Source organism: Lycorma delicatula, chromosome 9, assembly GCF_047948215.1.
Source record: "Lycorma delicatula isolate Av1 chromosome 9, ASM4794821v1, whole genome shotgun sequence".
Classification (NCBI taxonomy): domain Eukaryota; kingdom Metazoa; phylum Arthropoda; class Insecta; order Hemiptera; family Fulgoridae; genus Lycorma; species Lycorma delicatula.
Window position 1 is genome coordinate 78,904,884 of NC_134463.1, and position 20,122 is coordinate 78,925,005.

Genomic DNA, 20,122 nt, shown 5'->3' on the forward strand with positions numbered 1-20,122 from the left:
TTACGTATTTTCGTTAATTAATAATTACAATTAATAATTAATTTCCTTCCAACATTTAAAAAATAATTTTTTATTTATTTATTATTATTATTATTCCTAATGAATAGTTTCAGAAAGGCTTTTCAATTTTTTGTTCGCTAATTTTCCTTAGCTTCAAATCACGAAATAATCCTGTTATCACAAATCTCCTCCCATTCAAAGTTTATTATTTTCCAGAACATTTAGAAGAAAATCTTTATAATCCTTCTCCATTAAAGTATCATAAATTTCTAATCTTTTAATGAAATTATAAAAGTTTTTTCGTCATTATGAAAAGTTTCCTGGAAGTGTTAGTCTTGGAATAAAAATGGGAGTTAGTTTATTTTTAGTAGTTGTAGAAACTGTTGTAGTTTGTCCTGTAAAAATAATATTAATAAAAGTTTTTTCCTTTTAATATTTTCTATTTCATAAATATTAAAAATTAAAAAACACGACTGCCAAAAAATAACATTGTTCTTTAATATAGGAATTACTAATGTAGGATAATTAAAAAATGTTCAGATGACAATTTTGTATGTAGTATAATTTTTTTTAATTTATTGAAATATATATATGTATTATTTGCCTAAAATCGATCCTTTCGAGAATTATATTCCTCTGCATTATACAAATTATATTAATCCGATCAACCTAAGTACAAAATAATAAAATAAAGTAACACCTACCTTATTTCGTAATTTAAGTAAGAGCGCTTTCGCTAGTCCCTCACATCATCAGTTGTTCTATATATTTTTTCAAATCATTCGTACCAAATTACACATTAAAATTGAAAGTAAATATTTTATGATATATATAAGATTTAATTAAAATTAAAATTAAAAATTGCATATATAAAAAAAAAATATGACGTCATTTAATAAAACTAAATTAAATTTTTTTAATCTAATTATACAATTTTTAACTTAATTTTAATTTAAATTTAAAAAAAAATTGTAATTAACAATTATTACTTTTTTTTTTGTTTTGATTTTAATTTGGTAAAGGATCTAATTATTAACAATTTTAAATTATAAATCTTTTGTATAGTATAGGATTTTTAATTTAAATTTTAATGTGTAATTTGGTACGAATGATTTGAAAAAATATATAGAGTAACTGATGATGCGAGGGACTCGCGAATGTGCGAATCTCTAAATTTTGTCATATGTTTCTTGTCCGCACGCGTAATCTTCTACCTTCTTTCTGTATATAGAAAGAAGAAAGAGTGTTTGCATATTTGTTTATTTATTTCATAACTATCTCGACACCGGCGCCACGGGTATAGTTTTTGCAAAAATATTTCTTTTCACGTAAGTAATATATATTTTGAATGCGAGTCAAATCGGACCGTAAATACAATTTTTCGAAATATCTCGACCCCAGCGCCAATTATCGGGTCCAAACTAATTGAGATACCTTCGCGGGCGTGCGCACAACTCACCAAAGTTTCATCACAATCGGATGAATTGTATAGGAAAGAATACGAGGCAAACAAACAAACATTCATTTTTATTTATATATCTTATACTCGTATTATCATACTTGTAGTGATCGCAAATTATTTTTATTCTATATGGTTTATGGTACGCAATGCAGATGTTTCATGTACAATAATCAAAAATGTCTACATATCAGATGAATCAATAATGTTTACATATATGTACAAATATTTAGCTATACGAAAAAACCACAGTTAACTGTTATAAAAAACAATATCTAGTGTATGAATAAACTCGTGTATTAAACCTACGTTTTTTTATGTGACATCGACTACTGTGTTGATTAGTACAGTCTATTCATAGAACAACCGCATTAATTGTTATTCCTCTGCTCCTCTGCACTTGCAAATAAGATTATTAATGCGTTTTTTTTTTTTGCAAAGCGTCAGTCGAAACTTCCAACAATCTTTCGTTCGATAAAAATAGATGACACTTGTTCTGCCCGGTTGAATCAGTTCGATTCACTTATAACAAATTTTCATAATGAATACACTTTTTACGGTACTGTTTAAACAACCCCGGCTGAATTTCTTCCACCTTCAGAAAATGTCTTTGGTTTTAAAATTTCAGAAATTAAAACTCTTGTCACAGCACTTCGTTTTTCCATGATATACGTTTCAAGCGGAGCGGAAATTTTGGAATAAAAATAATTATTTAAAAAAACAAAAAATGGAACCGACATCAGACCATGTAAGGTGATGCGTACATCGAATTATAAGATTCCCACTATCCCTGCCGGTACTGTGTATTATATTTAATGTTTATTGGATTTGAAAACTTTAAAACGAGATATCTCGATTTTGATGATTTTATTAACGGTGCTACATATCTTGTGCAGAAAATCACATAATCTGCCCTACAGAAGACCAAACATCTTCTAACGTGATGCATACATATAGAATATCAGGATTCCTTACCTACCCGCCGGACGGCGAAAATTATTTTGTCAATTTTCACACCGATTCTTTTTATGTGTAAAAGCATTTTTCAACATCATTGTACCACCCTGAAAAACAGCTGCTTCTATTTCAAGACTAGTCAAACCTCGAAGCAGCCCGAAGTTACTTTCGTGAACAAGCCTGAGGGGTCTACTAAGACTAGTAGACAACTCAAGGATGATTTTCTAGTCGCTCTTCGTAGAGACCGGAAAAAGCTCAAGATAAGGCAGCAAATCAGGATATCTTGGACAATCAGTATAAAGTGAAAATTTTATGTACTTCTCTTGATACATAGAGCATGCCCCGTAAGTCCTTACTGACTTTAATATAATTTTAATCTCGCGGACTTTCTAAAGTTATTGATGCAATACTTTGTAACTTAGGATGGATAAAAGAGCCCAGGTTGTCCGACTAGGATATTGATTTTCCAATAACTCTATGGTTGAAGTACACAGTTATTGGAAAATCATCAGTTCCACATGCGGCTCCTCGTAAGATGTACTGAATTGATAGTGGTAGTCTGGTAGTGGTTGCGAATGACAAGGAGACAGTCCAAGTCATCTCGGAGTCTTCTGAGGTAAAGAAGCTCGAGGTTAAGGTCGACCCGAAGTGAAAGCGTAGGCCTCGGGTCATTGTCTACGACATTGACCGGCGGCTATCCGATGAGGAGGTTCTGTCTCTCGTGAGGGAGCAGAGCACCGAAATGGATGAGGCCGAATTCAGAGAAGAGTGTAGGCTACTCTTCAAAACTGACAGGCGTGATTCCCAGTGGTATCACGGTGTTTTTGAACTTGGCGCTGGTCTCTTTAAGAAGTTTGTGTCTGAGGGTAGGTTGTACGTTGATCTCACATCCTGTAGAGTTAAGGAGTACGTGGATGTACAAAGGTGCTTTAAGTGCTGTCGTTTTGGTCACAGAGCCAAATTCATAAGTATGCGTCGGTCAGCGCGCATTGTGGCGAGGAGGGTCACAAGCGCGACGACTGTCCGCAGAAAGCCGAGGCTCCGTCGTGCGTCAACTGTAAAAGATTGCGCAAAGAGACTTTTTAAGGACTGTTGCTGTTACTTACGTGCGGTAGAATTGTATTATAATTCCTTGGATAGTTAGTATCCTTCGTTGAAGCTTGGTGTTTGTACGCAGAATTAGAAATTTGGTCTTGCGAGTCTCGGGGTTGTTTTCAACAACGCCCATCGCAAGATGCGTGATCTGCCAGGTCACTTGTGAATTGTGATCCATCTCCTCTCTGATGCGGAGGGCTGTAGGTTTATTTTTGCGATGCCGAAATCGCTTCTTTGGCAGCATAAAGTTTCGACCGCGGGCTTCTAGTGGTAAGACTCTGTTAGCAGAGTCGCTTCCGCATCGGACAAGAGTGGATGTGTCCTTATTTTCGCTAGTCTCAGTCTTAGACTGGGTTGCCGTACTTATTGATGGTGTGGACCTGGCAGAGTTTACATTTCCTTGCGGTTTCTGCCGCTATTGTTACTTGACTAATCTGCTGCTTCTCTAACCTGTTACTGGGGCGAAATTACTGATGTAGATGTCCTTCGGGGCATCTGCACCGGTGGCATCTCACGAGGCCGGACTGAACACTGTGGAATGTGATGAGTTTCAGGGAAAGAAGATGACCTCCGTTAAATCCACAACTGGCAAGGAAAGGAGGGGGTGGTGTAACGACCAGACACGCTACGAGGCGGGATCTTCTCCCTCCTCTGGGGGGGGGGGGAAATCGAGATGCTTCTATTTCAACAAGATTTATTTTAACCGGATTAATAGGAAAAACATTATGCGCCAACAAACATAAAAAAAATATATAAAGGTAGAATACGTAACTCTTTTTTTTTTTTAAATAGGTTAAAAGAGTTATAATAATGGAAATTCTTTTCAAACAACTGATACTTTTTGTGTCAGGAGTGTCAATTTGAACAGACAACTTCAGTATATTTATTTAGTAGTTTTTCCGCTGTCGTCATTTGTTGCTTTATTGTTTAATGACCCTCCTCGTTGATACTTTTGTGTGAGAGAAAATTATCTAAAATTGTATTCTTCTTAAAAGCGCGCGCGCGCACACATACACATTCAAACAAGCATAATATTAGAGGGAAATAGATATTAACAAGATTGCTATCGTGACGAAAAATTCCTGAAAGTCACAAAATGTATTTATCGAAATATAAGCAATAGTTTTGTAAAGTCAAAATTTTCTTTCTTTATTTCAAAAACAGTGAATCCGAAATATTAGTTACAGTAAAGCTTTCGTACTATTCTATAAGTGTTTAGTGCTTAATTAAAAGTCATAAACTTACAATTGTATGAACATCTTCCAACTTTTTGTTTATATCATAGATTGTGCTATTTTCGTGAATTTCTTATTTATATGTAAATTGGTCAAGAAACCATGAATATGAGTTATTATTTATATATAATCATCTAATTTCATAAAAAGAGAAAAAAAAAACAACTTCAATGCTTGTTTTTCATTCATGATATTATTGTTTACTTCTTATGGTTAGTAATATTTCATTGGATATGCATTTAAATTGTTTTCGTAATAATGAGTTATAAACTCATTAACGATAAATACTTCATTACTAAAACGGATAGTGATTATATGGTTTTGTTCTTACGCTACCCAAAAGTTAGAATTTGTTTTCTTAAAACTTCTTTATGTGTGTTTAATGTATTTGGAAAATACTGTAGTCAATAGTATTGATATAACAGGTAACTTTGCATACTGCCGGTTACTAAATGAGATACTTTATCTTCCATCTTTCTCCATATTCTCTTACTGAATTTAAAATACAAGTTCATTAGATTATTTAAAGAAAAGCACATTAGATTTCAACGAATGATTGAGTGTTACTCAGACTGGTTACTGAAATTTCCTGTTATATATTTTAAAAACATTTTCTACTTTATTTCATTTGTTCGTGTTAATAAAAACAATTAATATTATTATATTAACAACTTTAATGTTTCAGATGTAACCTTAATTTTACTGTTAACTTTACCTTCAAGCGTAATAAAACTGACTCTTCTTTAAAGTAATACTGATTGCACGTATCATTAACCAATAAATACCACATTAGTACTAGTATGTCATCAATCAGAACTGCACTTACCTCTAACATTAATAAAGTTTACAAAGTATGAGATCCGATTTTCAAGCTTGGATTATTATATTATATCGATACTTCATGATTAAATTTACTTCACGTTATTTTTCAAAGTTGTTACTCTCTGTGACAACCTTATCTCTGTGAGTGCCTTATCTGGCCTTCTTATTGTTTATTTATTATTAATGGTTATACTTATCTTTTAATTTTATTTATTTCCTGCTTTCAAAAAATTGAGGTTCTTGAAAAATATATGTGTTCCATCTCATAAAAACAGTATTATATTGTATTGAAATTGAAAATGAATTGTATTAAATTATTTCTACGACTGTAATATAATGTTTGAATTACGCGGCTTTTACCATAATGAGAATCATTATAAAACAGATTTTCATTACGATACCAATAAAAATTACTCTTTTAAACCCCCTGACCAATCAGAAGCGAGTATTGTTTAATGTGTCAGCTATTTTTTTACTTTAATTTTAATCCATTTAGATTAGTAGTTACCAACCAGAGGTTAATTTCAAAGTACACAAATAGGATAAACTACTTTTTTTTCAATGTTTAGTACTACTTACCTTTCTTAGCTTCATCATGTTATTATATGTTGACGCGTTTCGGAATCACTCCATTGTAAAAACTTATTGCACTAGTACTTTTAAATTTCTGTTAATCTTAATATAGCGTTTAGTTAACGCCTCTCCCTTTATTTGACGTCATGCCTTAATCTGGTCTTCTTCTTGTTTCTTTGTTATTAATGGTTATGCTTATCTTTTAATTTTATTTATCTATTTCCTGCTTTCAAAAAATTGAGGTTCTTGAAAAAGACATCCGATTGATTATTGATCGTTTTATTGTTACTTTTTAATTTAAAGATTTCTGAATTTTCTAAAATGTTCATTCTTGCTTTAACATACTTGTGAATTAATTTCGTTGATTTTTCCATTTTCTACGGGGTATGTCGTTGTTTTATTAAATGCGTTGCATAATTAAAATAATTTTATTTTTTTTTAAAGATCTCATGCGTTCGTTATATCTTAATTTTTAATTTCTTCCCGTTTGTCCAATGTATATTTTATTGCATTTACATTTTATTTTGTATATACCATTACTGTTTTATATATCTTTTTTCTTTTATGTTACTATTAAAAATATTTTTTAGCGTATTTTTTAAAGATAAGCAGTACTAAACGTAGAACTATAGCGATCTTAGCGGAAAAGACAAAAGGAATTATTATATAACTACCGTAAAAGGATAAGTTTATCCTTTTATTAATTATGTCAGATTCACAGGAAGAAATGTCTTTAAGACCGATCGATATTAAAGAAATGGTAGAACTTATGACTAATAACTTATCGCCATAAAAATGTATTGTTTATGAAGTTTATGACACTCGTCTAGATTCGTTCGTAACTTAGTTCGGACTTGTGCATTAATGGTTATCATTATAGTCTCATAATGTACCCTTACATTTTAAATTCATAATTTGAAAGGAGATGTTACATTAGCAATAATTTTGATTAATAGTATCTATTTATTAACTGGTAATATAGTGTCAAAGAGAGTTTCTTGTTGGTCGTAACCCAGTACGAATCTCAATAACACGGCAGAGAGATAATCCTAGATATCTTAAAACCACTTTACTGGTGGCGAAGCAGTGTTTCGTTGATACTTATGATATTGAACAAATACTGCCTCAGTACAGTGTTTTTCACAGTCATATAAATAACTGGGCACGTTTCTCTTTAAGATAAAATACTTTTTTAAAGACAAAGGATATTTTTATCTCATGAGGAAAAGGTAGTTAAAATTCAAGTACGTACAATTTTACTTAATATTTTACGGTTTTATCCTCTAACTTCCTTGCTCATTAAATATATGATATATTGGACATAGGTATATTTGTAAAATGTCAGGGCTGTAAAAAATTTAATTTGTTGATCAATTACGGTTAATAAACAGTAAATTCCTGGGCGATTAAAATTCATCGCAACCTTAATTAATTTATATTTTAAGGTGTCACCCGCTAATTTCCGAGATCAGTTTTCAGATAATGTTTTCACAGTAAGATTATTTAAAAATTTTAATAACCCGTAAAAAAATTAATTGCATCGATCAATTACGGATCCTGTTAATAACATGTAAGTAAATCTCTTGGCATTTAAAATTCACTTGCAACCTAATACTTGAGATTTGAATAACTTCCTTCTTTAGTTAGCCGATGACCTTTAGGAAATACGTTTATTTGTAAAGCATGAGGGCGGTAAAAATATAATTGTATTGTTCAATTACAGTTAAAAAATGCTAAATCCCGGGAATTCATCTAAATTTTATACAGTTCGTAAACAACAAAGTTTATACAAAATTTTTAAAATTGGAAGATGCGGTTTTGTATATAATTGGTGTTATTAACGCTTTATAATATTGTTAAAGTATTTTAATTATCGCATCTACAGGAGTTCAACTTAAAAAGACGGATAAAATAATGTGGAAAATTAGTATGACTTGAATCGGAGTGGTGAAGATTGTATATTACCTGCACATTTGAATATTACCAATCTGTATCGAGCGTTGGCATTTGAACCACGTTACGTAATCGTGTGTTGTTGTTTATTAAAATACGGTCAATTGTTGAAGAACATATATTTTGATGGAATCTTATTTAGCAACGAAATTTCTTGTGTTTCTGCGAAATTTCATGGAAAAATTTGGAAAGGAAGTACCAGTAAAAAGTGTTGTTCAGAAGTTAGTTAAAACATTTTGTAAAACAGGTTCGGTTAGACCAAAAACGGGTCCGATATTTGTCAGTTTTAACGACAAAGGTTCGTAGAAGATATTAAAATGGCAGTTAAAAGATCTTGTAAAATTTGTTAATAACCTAGGAAAATAACATTTTCTTCCCACACTGCAGCGAAGAAAATGCTGAAATTTTGTCTGTATCGAATGTAGGTTTTCCATGAACAAACTAATGCTGATTATGCTAAAAGGGTTCACTGTTGTCAATGGTTCATGGACTTCATTTGAGGTAGCATTGGCATATCAATACATTATGATATATTTAACAGATGAAGTTTGGTTACAGCTTAGTGCGTATATTAATAGTCAGAGCCAACGGATTTGGGGTTCTGAAAACCCCGCACGTTCTTTTTAAATTTCCCCTAAGCTCATAAAAATAGGCGTATGGTGTGCAGTTTTGAGGTGTTGAGTAATAGGACTCTTGTCATTATATAATAGGATGATAGGACTGGGTCATTCTCAATGGTTGTTCATGCTCAATCAACAACAAAAAGGTCAAGCCACAGCCGTTTGGACCAAGCTGATGGCCACAGTCTTTTAGGATCGGTTTGGCATACTGCTGATTGATTTCATGCCGCGTGGAACGACTATAAATGCAGAAGCTTACTGCGAAACTCTAGATAAGTTATGGCGCGCCGTTCAAAATCGACGACGTGGGCAGCTGACCGATGGCGTCGTCCTGCTGCACGATAATGCATGTTCACATGTTGCGGAACCGACACGTGGTTTACTGAAAACATTTGGATGGGAAATTTACGATCACTCACCATATAATCCGGACGGACTTTGTTCCTTCTGATTACCATTTGTTTGGGAAATTGAAAGAAGTTTTGAGTGGTAAGCGATTCGCGGGTGAAAATGAACTTAAAAATGTTGTTAATCAATCAGTGGCTGAATGAAGTGGGGCAGAAGAATACGACTAGGGTATATTGAAGCTGATGTATCGCTACGATAAATGTCTTACTTAATTCATGTGGCGATTGTAAAGAAAAACAGTATAAGGTATGTAGTTTAAGAGAAATAAAATATATTTATAAAGTTTTCAGAATAGATTTTTTTTTACAGTGAAACGGTCTTTACCTTACTGTAACCTCTCGTAAATTTTTTTTAACACAATGTGTTTTATTCAAATGATTTTAGATTATTCTTAAAGATGAGAAAAGTTAATTGAACCATATCTAATAAATACGTATACCTTCTTTCATCTTACCTCTTCTGTTTCGCCTTTCTTTATTTTTTTCTTTTCTTCTTAGATGTTTTTCATATTCTTTGCTAAAATTTGTCACCATTTCATTGTAATTACGCGATCTTATGTCTTTAATTTTCTTCTCTACCCATGCCCAATATTTAGGTTGTTCTATAAGCATCTTCGACTAAAACAAAGATAAAACTTTTGTTTATTTTCTAGAGAGAAAAAAGAATAATTAACATCATGTTAAGTTGTATAATTTATAAGTTGTTATTATTTATATAACTCTGTTCCAGTGTGTCGTTACGGACTATTTTTGTTGTTTATTTTTTACCCTTTCACCCGGAAAGTTCTGGGTTTTTATCTCGGTCACGCTTGGCATTTTTTATATTCTATAAAATGAATTTATCATAAAGTGATTTTAATTATAAAAGCCTCTTGTTTATTAAATAATAATAATAATAAATAAATAGAAAAAATGAAAATTAATAGTCATAAAATAAATAATGGTCTTATAAAAGCTATTATTATTTATTATTTTTGTAATTTTGAAATTATAGTACTCTCCGCACGAGTACTTTCATTACAAAGTGATGACTTAAAATTTTCAGATACTTATCGTTTGAATAATTCAGAATGATATGTTACATATTATATTATACTACTCAAAATGGTTGCTACATCACAACAGTGTAAACTGAAAGGCTTTTTTAATGAGTTTCAGATTTCATTAATATTTTTCTTTCTTTTCAAAATCTATTACAAATAATGGCATTTTTTTTAGATTTCTTTTACAGTATTGTTTACTGATTTAAAAATATTATTTATGTTCTGTTCCAGATATAATATTTTTTTTAACACCAATTATAATCAAAATAATTATCACAATTACTTGAAATTTTATAAGGATAAATAAGAATATTAAATATATGAGTGCATATACCAAAAAAGTAATTTTTCCTGCAATTTTTTCTTTTCTTGCTGTTTTAAACAAATACTTAACAAAATTATAATAGAATATAATAGGATTTTCTCTGATATATTCTATAATCTTTCTTTTTATTTATTAATTACAAATTTATACAACGTTTTATATCTTAAACATAGGTGACTTCCTTTGTTAACCAGAGAAATTAGAATTACACATATAAAAATATTTGACAAACTTACCCTTACGTATCTGTATTGCCTTAAAAGGACTGTTTTATTAAGCGGTTCCAAATCTTCTTCACAATCTGCAATCTTTATAATCCGTTTTATTTCTATCCAATCAATATCGTACTGTGAAGGATACTTTGTGGTTTTCATGATTGTGCTTATTGTTATCGGTAAATGTATGTAACATAATAACCATATTATTTTGTATTCATTTAATTTTACCTAAAAATAAATTTAAAAAAAATATATGAAGTGTAAATTTTGTAATTAATTATTTTTTGAGTATCATAATTAATAAGACAAGGATAGAAAAGTGACATTTTTAATATTAATCGAGGTTTGTGCATGATATGCGCGCGCGCGCGCGCGCGCGCGCGTGTGTGTGTGTGTGTGTGTGTGTGTGTGTGTGTGTTAAGCGTATAATCACTATGGTTATAGATGATTTGTTATAAAGCTCTCGAAATTTGTGTGGTCATTCCTAAGAAAAAAACAAGAATCTCATGCCAGAATTACAAAAGCAGTAAGGAATAAAATGACATCGCCATTATTCACAGAGCCGAATGTACTCTTACGTATCAAAATGCAGAAATCACAGAAATATGTGGCATTCAGATCTACTCTGTTCACCACCGTGGCTGGCAGTATATTGAATATCATTACGATCAGAAAAAGCAAATCTGTCTAGTGCTATAACTCCAATGCTGTATCCTTTTCTGTAAAAAAAAAGAGAAAAAAAAGGAATACTGTTATACACATTGTCTTCACTCATTAAGGAAAAAGGAAATATACTCGTATATATATATATATATATATATATATATATATATATTTATATATATAAAGATAATAGTAGGATTAAGGAAAATATTTAAGGGCCTTTTTTTGGAAATATATATGGATGTGAGACTTGGATAATGATGAAGAGAGAAAAGGGAGGATAGAGGTAATTGAAGATAATGATTATCAAATAAAGAAAGGTTTGGGGTAAAGGAATAAGAAAGATGAACGATGTGAGGGCGTCCCTTGTAACTGTTTACTCGTGATCATAAATAAAATCCATAAATTTTTCGACAAAAATTCATTAATCGCATATTTATATACATATCACAATTTTCCTGTCAAATTCGTACTATTAATCTATCCGTATAAGATCTTAACAAATTTTTAAACAAAAAAATGTCCAATTCCACAACGTCCAATACTTATTCCAGCATTTTAAGGGTCATTCGAGTATGTTGTGATTAACAGATCCAACTAATTTTCCAATTTTTACAAAACTCTATTCAAAATTTTTTGCAAGAAGCAACGAGCGAACCATTTAGTATTAAGAAAGAAGTCAATTTCAGTTTCTAACAATAGTTAGTTACACACCTTTAGCGATGAAATAAATCTTAAAATAATGATTTCCTGGAAATATTTTCAATTCCGAGATTTACCGACTTCGTTAATTATACATACAAGGATTTTGATAACATAATTAGCAGAATGATCAGCAGTGAAGGTCGCTGGTCACTACGATATTATATCGAAATTTATCGTTTCGGTAATGCGTCAGAAGGTCAGGGGAGCAGTTGACCAAAAAGAGGACTGAGAGATTAACTGTTGGGATGCCACGGCGCGTATGAAGGTGATTTCCGCTCAGGATTAAAGGTAGCTGTAATAAAGCCCTGTGTTGAGGTGAAGATGATTGGATTGCGAGGGGGTGAAGGATAGCCTCCTGTGGAGCTGATTACTGCCGCCTAGATGGGCGGCAGTAATGATACACGGGGACTCCGGATCCCCGAGTTCGAAGACATCCCCTGGGGCTGAGTAATGCTTAATTGCGGATCCGGTCCCCCCCTCCGAGGGGGGGGGGAGTTGGTGAGGTGGTTAGGTTTAGTCAGTAGGGCGCAGGTATACATATGCACATTATTAACATCTTGCGAAACCTGTAGCGAGTCCGACACGTTGTCCGTAACTGGGGTTACCCCACCTCATCATTAACAAAAAAAAAGAAAAAAAAAGTTATGGAATAATATGTAACATCATCAACAAGGTACTGTCTGGATGAGTGGAATGAGATCGATGATATGATTGACGAAATAATCCGCAGGAAAGAGGCAAAGGCATTGTTGGCTGCTGGGCATGGCCCGTTAGACGTATGAAGGAGTCGTTCGTCCGCGTTTCGGCGTGGGAGATATTTCAACGGAAATATCCATTTTGACCACCCTTGAACCCATTTTGACTAGTTTCGGCGTGACGTCTGTACGTCTCGACGAAACATTGAGATGCATACGTACGTATGTATCTCAAAAACGATAATTGTAAAATAACCAAAACTCAAAACTGTAAAATAATCAATAACTCAAAAACGATTAGCTGCAGAATGTTGAAATTTTGGATTTAGGATTGTTGTAACAAGTAGTTGACTGACTTAGAATGTCCAAAAAAGCCCAAAATCACAAAAAGTTTGATTTCGGACTTTTTGTTAACTGGAGAAATAAGCCCTCATTGAGAGCTTTTTAACAATATATCAATAATCAAGTGGTACTTATTTTCACTGGTTCCAGAGTTATAGTCAAATAAAATTGTAATTAATGAAATATTTTGATCTTACAAGGGGAAAGCGCTTAAGTTAGAATCCGACTTCATACACATATATTTAATTTTATTTATTTTTTAATATATATTTATTGATTTATTAATAAATTTATTAACCTCCTATTGTAAAAATAATTACAATAAATAATAATTCAATAACAATAAAATAAAAAATAAAAAAATCAGAACTTATTAATGAAATAAAATTTGATGTACTTTTTGATTCAAAAATTTTTACAGAGGTTAATAATTATTAATAAATCAATAAGTATATTTAAATTTAAAAAAAAGTTTAAAAAAATATATGAATATGAAGTCGGATTGGAACCAACGAGTGCATGGTTACGAATCCTACACGTTCTCACTTACACCACACAACTACTGGAGCGACGTGAAACAAAATTAATATATAAACTAATATAAATACAGATTTGGGAATATGCAGTTTTCATGGGATCTTTACGTTTTCCACCTAAACTCAAAAAACCCGATGGAAATTTTCCGGATGTTAATGTTCATATGTACATGTGTGTGTGTGTGTGTCTGTGTGTGTGTGTGTGTGTGTGTGTGTGTATGTGTGCGTGTGTGTGTGTGTTTGTTTTAGCCCTCTAAATCAGCTTATAAGGTCAAGAGGGTGACGCTGTAGAGCAAAGTTGTACTCAGTATCTCAAGATTTCACCTAATTAAGGTCATATTTTTCTTAGGCACGTTCGTTAACAATTAAAAAATAATAATATTTTCAAAGAGAATTTTTGCACAATCGCACTCCACCCCAAAAAATGCTCTAAACTTTGAAGCTTTGTTGTGATCGCTATAATTTTTGTTTTTCCTTGTGGTTTCTTCGATTGTGGTCTACTTACGCATAAAAATTAATCTTTAATTAAGCTTTAAGCCCCACTAAGTGACCGGACCAACCCAAATGTCATGCATTTTTTAACATTTTTTTCTTTCCCTTTTTTACTGTAATCACGACTGCTTTAAAAACAAAAGTTTTTTATTAATACCTTTTTTTTTTTAGTTTAAAATTTGCGGTTTTAAGCTTAAGCCAATATTATTATTTGTAATTATAGTGTGGGATTTTTTAATACGTCATTAAGATATTAAATTGTATTTTATTTATAAATAACCGTGTGACGGTAAAATCTTACACTGTGTTGTCAGCTTTTTTAAATGTCTTGAAATATCCAACGCAGTTCTATACCATAAATATCAAAAATGGCAATAAAATATAACAAAAGAATAATAAAATATTTAATAACTTTTTACGAAATGATTTATGAATTCGCGAACACGACCGGATTCAACAAATCTTGCAGATATCGTCTAACCGATAAAAACCGATATAACCGATATATATCGTGTTCATACATTGAAGAATAAGAACACTGTAGGTTGGCCGGTGTATGACGTAATAGGCAAAAAACTAAAGTTTTTATAATACTCTTACTTCCTTACAACAGTGTAGATTCATTCTGAAAACATTGGGAAACCAGTGATATTTTTCACCAAATCAACAAACTAAATAAGTGAGATTATGGCATATCCGTTTCACTAGGCTTGAAATTTATCGTTTTGCTTTATATTTGCCTTAATTTGACAGCAGTCTGTATCGCTAGCGAGAGGCCAGCCTATATTGTTTTAGTTACGTAGTCTTTTTTTTGTTTTTTTTTTTTTTTCAATCGGTTTCTGCTGACGAAACCATAAGTAAATAATATGTTAAAATATCACATGAGAGAGGCCCATCCAATGATGACCTCCCACCCCCACCAACGTTAAATAATTAAAATAATAGAAACTTCCATGTTAATAAACATACTTACAGTAGCTATTAAGATCCAATAAATACTCATGTCAAAATCACTATCATCACTGGGTTAAACTTGTTCAGTTTATGGATCCCATGTATCCAACCGATTCAGTTTTCTCACGCAATGTTTTTTATCAAATAAAAAATCCTCATGCATATATGAATAGAGATTGATGAACGAAAAAATAGAAAATTAAACACAGACATAAATAAAAGGCTGACGAAATAAGCGAATATAGGTTAATGCAAAGCAAGAATACGACAAATAGTAATAACATTAAATTAAAAACAGTAAATAGATAGTATAATTGAAATAAAAAATAATAACAGAAACAGATAATTACACAAGTAAAAACGTACCGATAAAGAAAAAAACATGAAAATAGAGTATCTTCAACGATCACTTCTAAGATCCAGCACATGAACCCTTTTCAATCATGGTATCATCGTTGTATAGCAGGTTCAAAGCAAGGGAATTTAAATGTCTAGCCTAAACATGTATTCAGATTTGAAACTGCCAATATCATCCCGAACATACGGAATCCCCAGATAATCATGCATTTCAGAATTCTTGACGAACCAGCCGATTGGGTCAATTTCTCAATTTTAGCTGAATATAAATTAATTAATTAAAAATAATCTCATTTAAATCAGTTCCATAGTTTAGCATTTAACGTATGTAATTAGATAACTAAATAATATGTATTTTGCTAATTAAATAACAATTTTAATTTGTTAATATGATTAGATTAATTGATCTATTACTGTAATTAAACAAATTAAAATTATTATTTTTAATAATAATTTAATTATTCTGCAATAGAATATATACATACCTGTATATTTTACCTTCTTTTTGAAAAGTGTTTAGTATAAATCTTCAATGTTTTTCTCTTTCTAATTAACATCTATAAAAATGTTAATTTTTAATTAACATTTAAGATGTTAATCATTTTTAATTAACATAAAAATGTATTAATTGTTAATTAATACATTTTTTGAACCCACCGGGGCTGGTCTAGTGTGGTAAACTCGTCGTCTTAAATCAGCTGATTTTGAAGTCGAAGTTCTCATATTCAAATCCTAATGAAAGTAGAGTTTGCTTTTATTCGGATTTGAATACTAGATCGTGGATACCGGTGTTCTTTGGTGGTTGGGTTTTAATTAACCACGCATCTCAGGAGTAGTCGACCTGAGTTTGTTCAAGACTGCACAGTTACATTACACTGATAAGTCACTAATGACTTTAATTGTTGATGCGACTATAAATGAAAGCATTACAAAAAATTATAAAAAATGCATTTTTTACAATAACTTGTATTTCGATTTCTAAAAATATTATCTTCTTTTCTTGCATTGATACTGTTAAGTGGACGCATTAACAAATTACTCTTAGTCTATTTAAATCTAATCTTACTGTTTATTTTATGTAACATTAACAAGAAATGACTAAATATTCGTAAAATATATAAATTACATTATTAATTTGTAAAATTTCTTGTAAGTAACCGCAATTAAAATGTCATGTAATTACTATAACCTTGTTCAAACTTTGCAGGTTTATCTATTGTGATTTTATTATAAATCATTTAAATGTAATCCGAGAAATGTATTTTAAAAATCAACCTAAATCAATCGATTTTAAAAGAAAATTATATATATATTATTTATGTAAAATGTGTTGCTTACCATTGATTTTTTTAATTTTTGAAACCGTTTTTAACTTTTATGACTAGAAATATTTTAACTTTTTTGACTAGAAATTCACATTTACATTTAAAAATTAGATGTATATTAATTAAAATTAATAGAAAGATTCTGTAATAATAATAACAACAACTGATAGAATATTTTTAATTAATAAAAGATATAATTTTATTTTATTTATCTTAAATGAACTGTTACTTATCTATAAAAAAGAGTGAATATTGACTTAAGCTTAACAGAGTGCACAAAAATAATAAACTAACAATCTTTACATTATATAAAAGAAGGGATAAAAATTTTAACTATTATTAACATACGTACTAGTTTTATTAATTATAAATTACTTAGGAATATTTAAATTAATACTTCATATCGTACGACTATAAAATCGCTCATTTTACAAGCCTCAGGTTGAAAGAATATTTAATTAAGTATTTTCGGTAAACTAAAATATAAATTAATTTCCTTAAAAGTTCACCCATGCAAAAATCCTGATTTTCATCAATATCACCTCTTAATTAATAATTAGCTTCTTAAAATACCTGGTGTAGCATTGCATGACATTCCCGGTTACGCCGGTCAAGTCATACAATACCTTGCATAAAGTTTTCATTTCATTTCAAAAATTAAGGGTGTGACTTATATTTTTATAACAAAAGAATTTCATTATTTTATAAAATAATAACAAAATGTACTAGTAAAATTAAAAAAAAAATTTGGTAACGAAATTTTTTAATGTTCTTAATAAGACCAATAATTTTTTAATGTTCTTATTAAATATAAAATAAAAAAATCTACATCTGTAACAAAAATAAATTACAAAAACACATAAGTAATTTAATTATTAATAAATAAATATAAAAATATAAAAAAATCCTTTCGGCAGGCCGGAAAGCGGAGGTAGATTTCACCGGTGCTAAGTATGGAATAAAAAATATTTCCACCTAAAGTTAAGAAAAAACTTCAATTTTACTCAATACGGCCACGGTTGCATGTTAAAAAAATTTTAACATGTTTAGCATACGACAAGCTCCATCTTCTTACAATTCCAGCAACATTTTGGTCATCCTTTACCGTAAGGGTTGGTCATATCAAAAATTGTTTCAGACATAAGTTTTAGGTAATGTTAACCACTTTAAACCGATTCGATACTATGCCTGTTAAGGGAGGTGTAATTTTTATTTTGGGAGGTCTTCGAACCCCATTTTTTCCACCCCCTGGGCCAATGGTTGGTGATATCAAAAAACCTTTCTTATATAATTTTTAGGCTCTTATCGAAAGAATAGTAGGAACTTTAACTTTAAAAGAATTCGATATTTTACTTAATAAGAAAGTTATAGCGATATTTTTTTTTTTTCGAAAAAGCCTCCCCACTTCCATCCGATTTTGGCCGTTAACGAACTTAATCGAGATTTTCGGACGGTTATTTTTAAGAAACAATTAGAAAGTGATTGGCGCAAAATTACAGCAGTTATCGTGTCTACAAGAAAGTGAAATATATATATATATATATATATATATAAAATAATATGACCAATGCCCCGTATTTAAAAATATGTGAACGAAATTTGAAGAAAATCACTTTGACTAATTCTGAGATATACGGCTCAAAAGCAGTGCAACACACATACGTGCACACGTCCGCACTTATACATTGTATACGTAAGTTTTATTGTTTTGTATGAACTAGTTGTACCCTTAAATGTAAAGATTAGCAAAAAAAAACGATATTTCATTTTTGAGATGATCATAATTCTTCTGCTTTACCCAAATACAGTTATATTATAAAACCTGTTCCGGCACCCATCTACGTAGTGGTCTATCTCTATCTCTTCTACCATGCAGTCTACAATTTTGTAGTCTGATTGGTAGTCGCTCTTCAGACATTTTTTCCATATCTCTACACCACTTAGACCTGTATAATTTTATATCATCAAGTAATGGAGTCCCTTGCAACTCTCGCCGTATATTCTGTTTCCTCTGTCAATCCAGTCTCGTATAACCAGCCGTCGCCCTCAGAAATTTCATTTCTGCAACCAGTATTAAAACGTTTTCCTGTGTCGTTGCAAGCCACACTTCAATTTCGTATTTCATGCCCATTTTCTTAAAAAACCTCATTTTTATTTCTCCGTTGTTTATTTTTTTTTAACGTTTTATGTGTAACACCACGTGTAAATCTAAACTTATTTAATTCGTTATCAAAATCATTATTCTTAAATAGGACACGTCATAATCAAGATAATTAAAATTCGATACTTGTTTCAAAACGACATCATTTATTACTATCCTAGACTTAACAGGATGCCGAAACAAAAAGGCCACATTGTCTTTCACTTATCAGTTGCTATTTTCATTACGAAATCAGCACAAGTCTGCTGCAACTTAAAAAATAGATCTTTGTAGATTATTTTCATTAATATCCACCACAACCTTATCATCTGCATGCAAAAGACTATTCGGTAATTATCCATTTATATCCCAGAATCTATCGCTTCTTTCTAGCTCTGAAGTATCCAGTGTAAAATATATATATATATTAAAAAAGTTGGAAGCAAAAAATATTCCTGTTTTACACCCTTATTCGGTAGAATTCCTCTGGCTAAGCCACTTCTCATTGCTCTACATAACCGAGATTAGACGACTTTGATATTCTTTCCGTAGCATAATCCGCCCCAAAATTCCTCTATTCATATTGTGAAAAGCTTTCAGAAGTCTAGACGCTTAAGATAAACCTCATTCTACTATTAACAATTATTTTTACTTAAATAATTGCTTAGAAATTGCTATTCTTGTTTTCTTCTATCAGTTTTTCTTTTACAATATTCTATTAACATACTACATAAATATTTTTACGGTTTTACTTATTTAATTCTTCATTCGTTTGTGTAGATTCATTGGCTTCTTGTTTTTTATCGCTACACTTTTCTTAATATTCATTCTCATACGGAACTTTCAATTAGATCAGTATATATTAGTTTTTTTTATGGGTTTAATTAAAAAATAACATTCTACGAGTCGGAGCGTGGAATGTTAGAAGCTTAAAAAAGGTTGGTAGGCTAGAAAATTTAAAAAGGGAAATGGATAGGATAAATGTGGATGTAGTAGGAATTAGTGAGGTTCGGTGGGAAGAGGAAGGCTACTTTTGGTCAGGTGATTTTAGAGTAATTAACTCAGCTTCAAATAATGGGCAGGCAGCAGTAGGTTTCATAATGAACAAGAAGATAGGAAAGAGAGTGGAGTATTTCAAAACGCATAGCGATAGAATCATTGTAATAAGGATAAAATCAAAACCTAAAGCAACAACGATTATTAACG

General features: G+C 30.9%; 1 protein-coding gene across 1 annotated transcript; it reads right to left on the reverse strand.

Annotated features, from left to right (window-relative positions):
• LOC142330574 (uncharacterized) lies at positions 1–16,929 on the reverse strand. The gene is made up of 4 exons (XM_075375955.1): positions 16,790–16,929; positions 10,726–10,935; positions 9,577–9,739; positions 1–395 (listed from the first exon to the last, which is right to left on the reverse strand). Exons 1-4 carry the CDS (start codon positions 16,790–16,792, stop codon positions 307–309), a joined length of 465 nt encoding a protein of 154 aa, XP_075232070.1. The 5' UTR covers positions 16,793–16,929; the 3' UTR covers positions 1–306.
• Positions 16,930–20,122: the final 3,193 nt, after the last annotated feature.

Bases quoted from the DNA above. Each gene is read 5' to 3' on its own strand.
- LOC142330574 (XM_075375955.1), bottom strand. The intron at 9,740-10,725 runs GTAAGTTTGTCA...TCTTTGTTTTAG, and splicing joins GGCAATACAGATACGTAAGG to TCGAAGATGCTTATAGAACA. The intron at 396-9,576 runs GTAAGATGAAAG...TTATTTTTACAG, and splicing joins AGAAAGGCGAAACAGAAGAG to GACAAACTACAACAGTTTCT.